The sequence below is a fragment of the Vicia villosa genome, linkage group LG2 (genome assembly GCF_029867415.1).
Source record: "Vicia villosa cultivar HV-30 ecotype Madison, WI linkage group LG2, Vvil1.0, whole genome shotgun sequence".
In the NCBI taxonomy this organism is placed as follows: Eukaryota; Viridiplantae; Streptophyta; class Magnoliopsida; order Fabales; family Fabaceae; genus Vicia; species Vicia villosa.
Window position 1 is genome coordinate 90,238,853 of NC_081181.1, and position 8,132 is coordinate 90,246,984.

The following is an 8,132-nucleotide window of genomic DNA, read 5'->3' on the forward strand; positions in this document are numbered from 1 at the left end:
TTTTATTTCATACATAACTAATTGAAGGCATCTTCATTACAAGCCACGCGCGTGGCTCGGTTGGTAAAGCTTTTGGTCTGTGACCCTAAGGGCGTGGGTTCAAGCCTTGGCTGGCCCATCCCTTATTTTTTTTTATCACTTATTTTCTTTGGTTTTTTACACAAACTTCATTTAATTAATTAACTAACCAAATCAACTTATTTTTTCTTCATTTTTTAAACACCTCTTATTTAATATGCATATTTTGACAATATAAAAAAAATCACAAAAAAAGATTTATTTAATATACTTTTAATTAGGTTTAAAATGACATATTTTAAGTGTTTTCAAATACTTTAAATATTGTTTTTTCATTTAATTTTTAACCTAATCACTTGTAAATACTTTTGTGATCAAACCCTAATCACTTAGATCTTAATTAAGCATTAAAACTTGTTTTAAACTTAATTAAGTTGATTTCTTTCATATTCAAAATCGTTTTAAAACGAGCGATCGCGATTCTTTTCAAAAATGATAAACCATTTCTTTTTGAGACTTTTGATTAAACTCTTTTAATTGATCAAATGATTTTCAAAATGAAGTGGGGCCTCTCGAATATTAGAGAGTATAAGACCCACTCTTTTTTTTCCTTTTACAGTTTTTCTTTGTACAGAAAACTTTTTCAAAACAATACTTTTCAAACTGTTTTTAAAACAATAAACCTCACATCTTTTTTTCAAAACCACCCACCCTGTTTTATGTAAATAAAACAGGGGCCTCTCGAATATTAGAGAGTGTAAGTCCCATTTCTTTCCTTTTTTGTACAGTTTTTCTTCAAACAGAATAAACTTTTCAAACAAATCTTCAAACAGTTTTTCAAAAGCGAAACCTCGCGTCCTGTAAATAAAACAGTCAACCATGTTTTGTAAATACCACGGGCCTCCACGTAGGTATAAGTCCCAAGCCCCTTTTGTACATACCCATTCCCGTACATGAAATTAGGTATTTCATTGTACGCCCTTTTTTTGTGCATATCTCGATCAGTTTATATTTAACTTTGAATAACAAACCAAAAATGAAGGTTTCTTTAAATCTTCCCAAATATACCATGGGCCTCCATGTAGGTATAAGTCCCAAGCCCCTTTGTAAATACCTGTTTACATAGCTGTGAATAGACTCAAGTGGACCTCTCCTCGAGTGTGAGTCCCGAGCCCCCGTGTATACAAATGGATCATGCTTACAGGTATATTTCCTTCATAAACTCCATTATATACACACACTTTGTCATATATAATTGTTCATGTTTGTTCATGTTTGTTCATACTTGTTCATGTTTGTTCATATGTGTGATATATGTGCTTGTTCAACTTAGTACAACACTAGGTTCCCCATAGCCTCCTATTGGGCTTCGTGCAAAGAATCTCCACTAGTTTAGGTTAGGACATAGAGTATGGTTTCCCGGTGAAATCGCTCTAAGAGCTCAGACCAACTATACCATGCCTCCCCTTGGGCTTTGTACAAACGAGTGACCCTCCCATAGCCTTCTCTTGGGCTTACAATGCAAGGACCCTGGATTGTCCCTCCCATAGCCTCCTCTTGGGCTTACAATGCAAGGACCCTCGGATAGCCTCCTCTTGGGCTTCGTACAAGGACCCACGGGCTTCTTATAAGCATCCCCAATATCCAAATCAAAAAACCCTAGGAGATTAGACATTTATCATCTCTATGATAGGAGTATCTCTTCTATATCATCACAAACAATCAATCAATCAAATCAAACTTTTTTTTGCCACAAGGCTGGCTAATCAATCAAACCGTTTTGCCACCGTACTGGCTGATTAATCAAAGTTTTTGTCACAAGGCTGACTTCATTGAAACTTTTGCCACGAGGCTGGCTGATTAATCAAAACTTTTTGTCACAAGGCTGACTTCATTGAAAGTTTTTGCCACAAGGCTGGTTAAACAACAAAAACATCTTTATCATTCTAAGCACCCTAAGTGGCATGGCCCCGGGCTTATAATGAAAAGATTTTCAAACAAAAATCAAACAGATGTATGTGATGATATAGATTAGATACATCGAACATTGAGATGACATTTGTCTCTTATCCTTTGCTTCCACTAGCATAAGTGGAAACTACGATTGCTCTGACTTTCTCAACATCCCTTTGAGAATACGTAGGCACAAGGTCGATCCTTGGCGAGCAAAAATAAAACAAAAAAAACCATTCAAACCTTAGCACCCGTAGACCCCGAGCTACAGATGCTCTGATTCCCTCTAAGGGATATGTATGCAGAGGATCGCGATGGTCTTTGCGAGCATAATCAAACAAACACCTTAGGTCCCACCTATTTCACAACAGAACCTCTCAATAACATGGAATGAAAAACAAAGCAAAGAAACCTATAGAGTACTATAGATACGTTGGGTGCTAATACCTTCCCTTCGTATAACCAACCCTCTTACCCAAGATCTCTCCCCCCACTTTTAGGTTATTGCAACTTTTTTCCTTTTCCTCCTTTGGAAATAATAAAAAGTTTGGTCCGTACAAAAGAAAAATCATTTTTTGAGCACTCGAGCCCAAAGAAGGCATCAGGTGTCTCATCCCGAAAAAAGACAACGATTTTTCCCCGCGACAATAGTGATATAATAGTTGGCATCCACTTTTTTCTATCTTTTTGACTACAGCTAGCAATTGGTTTATGAGGGAGAAAAACTACTTGACAGCTAGCACACATAATGAAGAGTATTACACATATAATATTTTGTTCATTTTCTCTCTCTCTCTCTCTCTCTCTCTCTCTCTCTCTCTCTCTCTCTCTCTCTCTCTCTCTCTCTTAACTCTTTCCGTCTTTTTTTTCTCCTTCTTTCTGTTTCCCTTCTTGCTCTTCTTTTTTTTTCAAACAAAACTAAATAAAAATTAAAATGATAGAAGCAATCTAAAAATTGTGGTGTTTTCGGTGGTGGTGGTGGTGGTGGTTGTTGTTCTGGTAGATTTTCCAGTGACCACAAAAAGAATTGTTTTATTGGTTTCGCAGGTGACAGTTGCAATTTCAGTGGTTTTGGAGGTGAGTTTGTGAACTCTAACAGAGCAAATAACGGTAAAGACAATGGTTTGTGTACGTTTTAAATTGATGTTGGAGTTGTCACCAGAAGTAATGCCAAAAATCCCGCCAGAGGCGGCACCGGAAGTGATGTCAAAATTATTACCGACAATGATGCCGGAGTCCAAAAAATCGTCGGAGTTATATTTTTGGACACCTTTTTTTTCTTTTGATGACGATTTTTCTGGTTCTGATTCAACATTTACTTTTTGATATTTTTCACTCAATTTTGTGTTGAAATCTGAACAATGTTTTGAACTCTTTTGTGATGAAGTTTTGAAAGAATAACTTATATTTTGAATATGCTCTTTCAACTCTTCTCTAGATTTGGTTGAGATCTCATGAGTTTTAGTTATATATTATTTTAGGATTTCTAGTTGGTGAAGTGTTTCTGGTTGTTGAAAATGGAGGATTTTATAATGAATAGTAACACGGGGGATGTGGGTTTTATGGATGCTGGAACAGAAATGATTATTGTAGTGGAATAATATGAGTGAGTGAATGTAAGATAAAATGGATGATTGTAGTAAGAATATGCCATGGAAGGGAGATTTGTTGAAAGTAATTCCTTGTGTCGAAGCAATTTGCTCGACAAAGACAAGGGAGTGTCGAAAATATTTGTTTGATTTAGAAGTGTGGAAACAATTTGTAACACACAAATTTAATTTAGATCTAAATTATATAGATTTGATTTATTTCCAAAATAGGTATTTGTAGAGTAACCACTATTTTTGTAATCAAGTCAATTGAGTTTTATTCACAGAATTTTCAGTTGCAAGTGAATAAAAAAGTTTTCCACACTTTGTGGGCAGAGAGTTACTCTGCAGAAACCCTAATATCTTTTATTCTTTAAATTTCCTTTTCTCTTTTCATTGTTATCATGTGGTGATAGAAATCTTGTTCATCAAGATTGATAAAAATTCATCATAGATTTTAGTGGATTTCCAACATCTGGTATCAGAGTCTGGTTTATCGATCAAGGGAAGAAAAAATCACGATGGTGGTGAATTATGGGAATGGAAATTATCCAGCAAGTCTACCAATTCTGAAAGTAGATAACTATGAGAATTGGTGTAAACAGATGAAGGTTCTATTCAGGTGTCAAAGTCTTTAGGATCTTGTAAAAGATGGAGTAGAAGAGCTTGAAGATGACGCTTCAAAAAAAGAAAAGAAAGAACATAAAGAATTGAAGAAGAATTATAAAGCTCTTTTTATAATTCATCAATGTCTAAGTCAAGATAATTATGAAAATGTTAGTGATATAGAATATGCAAAAGAAGCTTGGGAGAATCTTGAAAAATCTTTTGAAGGTGCAAAAAAGGTGAAAGAGGTGAGATTAGAAACTCACAAGAGAGTGTATGAATTACTTCAGATGGAAGATAGCAAAAGCATAAATGATTTCTTCATTAGGGATATGAAACTAGTGAATCAAATCAAGATATGTGGAGAAACGTTAACACATGTCTGGAAGGAAATATTGGTTTGTCAATATAAAGCCCTCAACGAAGAACATGGTGAAATCCGCAAATGGCAATACTCTAGCAACTTAAGGTATTGGAGACGTTATAATTATGAGGAAAGATGGAAAAAGGTCAATAGTTTCCAATGTGTTATACATATCAGTCATGAAGAGCAAACTGCTCAACATTGGGAAGTTTGTCGAAAAGAACTACAAAGTGTCGATCAAAGACAAGATGATGAGAGTCGTCGATGCAGGTGGAAGGTTAATCTTGAAGGCTCCTATATCTCAAAATAGACCATTCAAGATCGAACTCGATATGATGGAATACAAGTGCCTTTCGGCTGCAGCTAGCAGAGATGAATGGATGTGGCATTATTGACTAGGTCATCTCAAATTCAAAGATATTAGAGACTTGAAAAGAAAGAATATGGTTTCAGGACTGCCAGAAATTGACATTCCAAATGAGGTATGTGAGGAATGTGTGCAGGCGAAGCAGCACACGAATGACTTCAGCAAGGATGCAAGAAGTAAGTCGAAGGCTTTTCTTGAAATCATATACTCTGATGTATGTGGTCCTATCTGGGTGGATTCAAATGGAGGTAACAAATACTTTGTTACATTCATAGATGATTTCAGTCGAAAACTGTGTACTTACCTGATCAAGAAGAAAAGTGAAGTGAACGAGGTATTTGTCAAGCTTAAATCGATGGTCGAAAGATAAAGTGGGCGAAAGCTCAAGGTTTTGAGAACTGATGGTGGTGGATAATATGTGTTAAAAGACTTTGACATATTATGTGAGAAAGAAGGGAATATGCATAAGGTGGTGCCACCCTACACTTCACACCATAATGGAACAGCAGAAAGAAAGAACTGATCCATCCTGAATATGGTGATAAGTATGTTGAAAGGCAAAAATTTACCTAAAGAGTTTTGGGGTGAAGCTGTGTCGAATGCAACATATATTCTGAACAGATGTCTGAAGAAGAAGCTAGAAGGAATTATGCCAGAAGAATGTTGGTCCGGTGTGAAGCCTAGCTTGAGTCATCTGAAGGTATTTGGATCTATAGCACATAGACATGTGCTAGATCAGTTGAGAAGAAAACTTGATGATAAGTCGAGTCAGATGATCCTAATAGGATATCATACGATTGGATATTACAAGTTGTTCGACCCAGTGAATAAGAAAGTAGTGATCAGTAGGGATGTGATCATAGATGAGCTTAAAGAATGAGATTGGACTGAAAATGTCAAGAAAGATTCAGTGGGAATCTTACTCGAAGAACAAGAAACTCAAGTCGAAAGAGAAGTTCGACAATAGGAGGTTATAGATCAATCAAGTACAAGCAGACCTTAGAGAACAAGACACATGCCTATAAGGTTGCAAGATTGTGTGATTACATTAGATGATGTAGTCAATAATGAAGGTGAGCTAGTACCTTACACTTTCTACGCAGATGTCAAACATGTCAATGCAATTGAGGCATTGAAGGATTCTAAGTGGGTGAAAGCTATGAATGAGGAAGTAAAATCCATCGAAGACAACAATACTTGGTCACTTGTCGAATTTCCTCAAAGAAAAAAAGGAAATTGATGTCAAGTGGGTATATAAAGTGAAGATGAATCCCAAAGGGGAAGTAACTCGACAAAAAGAAAGGCTTGTGGCGAAAGGATTTCTTCAAAATAAAGTAATCGACTTCAATGAAGTATTTGCACCTGTTTCTAGGATCGAAACAATCAGGTTGGTTATTGTTCTAGCGAACATGAACAATTGGCACATGTGTCAAATGGATAATAAATGTGCATTCCAGAATGAACCCTTAGACGAAGAAGTCTATGTTGCACAGCCAATTGGGTTTGGGAAACATGGCAAAGAGAGAAAGGTGTACATGCTGCATAAAGCCCTGTATGGACTCAAGCAAGCTCCAAGAGCTTAGAATAAGAAGATCGACAGTTTCCTAAGGGAGAAGAAATTTGTGAAGTGCACAACTGAACATGGAGTATATGTAAGAAAAAGCAATAGTGAATTGCTTATACTATGTCTCTATGTCGATAATTTATTCATAACAGGTAGCTGCAAAAGTGAGAGCGAAGACTTCAAAGGTGATCTTAGCAAGGAATTCGAAATATATGATTTGGGTGACATTTCATATTTCCTTGACATCGAATTATACAAGATTAGTAGAGGCTTGATAATGCATCAAAGAAGATATGCAAGTGAAATTCTCAAGATATTTGAGATGGAAGAATGCAATTTGACTTCGACGCCTGCTGAAACATGATTGCAATTGTCGAAGAACCCAGATGAAGATGACATCGACCCAACCCAATACAGAAGACTTATTGGGTCATAAAGATACCTCTGTCACACGAGGCCTGACTTAGCATACAGTGTAGATATGGTAAGTAGATTCTTGCAAAGGCCAAGGGTATCACATCTAGCAGCGGCGAAGAGGATACTAAGGTATCTAAAAGGAAATCTCAACTATGGTATTTTGTTTCCTATTGCTGATAAAGGAAAAGAATTCAAGTTAGTAGGATACACTAATTCGAGTTGGTGTAGTGTTGCTGAGGATCGAAAATCCACAACAGGATATGTGTTCATGCTAGGTGGTGCACCAGTTGCTTGGAGTTTGAGAAAGGAACCAGTAATGGCATTATCATCACGCGGAACAGAGTACATAGATGATTCTCTTTGTGCATGTCAAGCAACATGGATGGTGAAGTTGTTCGAAGAAATAACAGATAAATATCATGGAGCAATTACCATAAAGATCGACAGTATGTTAGCTATCAACCTGGCGAAGAACCCGATATCTCATGGTCGAAGCAAGCACATCGAAATAAGGTTCCATTATCTTCGAGAGAATGTAGCAGATGGGAAGATGAATTTGGAACACTATAGAACTGAAAATCAGATTGCAGACATCATGACGAAGGGAGTGCATGTCGAAATATTCAGAAGACTAATACTTATGATGAATATAGATAGCTTAGACATAATGAATTAGGTGGTGTGTTGAAAGTAATTCCTTGTGTCGAAGTAGTTTGCTTGACAGAGACAAGGGAGTGTCGAAAAGATTTGTTTGATTTAGAAGTGTGGAAAAAGTTTTTTACACACAAATTTAATTTAGATCTAAATTAGATAGATTTGATTTAGATCTAAAATAGAATAGATTTGATTTAGTTCCAAAATAGGTATTTTGGGCTTTTATAGTTTTAGGCATTGACTTAGAGAGCAAGCTAACCTAAATCTATAAATAGAAGGAGTAAACCCTATTTTTGTAATCAAGTTAATTGAGTTGTATTCACAGAATATGCAGTTGTAAGTGAACAATAAAGTTATCCACAGTTTGTGGAAGAGAGTTACTTTGCAGAAACCCTAATCTCTTTTCTTCTTTAAATTTCCTTTTCTCTTATCATTGTTATCGTGTGGTGATAGCAATCTTGTTCATTAAGATTGATAAAAATTCATCATAGATTTTGGTGGATTTCCAACAAGATTGAGTGCATTAATGAAAACACCAATGTTAGGATGCTAGAACCCTAAACCTAATAAAATTATGAAAAGCTGTAAAACTAAGAGAAA

General features: G+C 36.0%; 1 protein-coding gene across 1 annotated transcript; it reads left to right on the top strand.

Moving 5' to 3' along the window:
* The first annotated feature begins 6,942 nt into the window (after positions 1-6,942).
* LOC131649563 (secreted RxLR effector protein 161-like) lies at positions 6,943-7,554 on the top strand. Its single transcript, XM_058919322.1, has one exon. It carries the CDS (start codon positions 6,943-6,945, stop codon positions 7,552-7,554), a length of 612 nt encoding a protein of 203 aa, XP_058775305.1.
* The last annotated feature ends 578 nt before the right edge of the window (positions 7,555-8,132 follow it).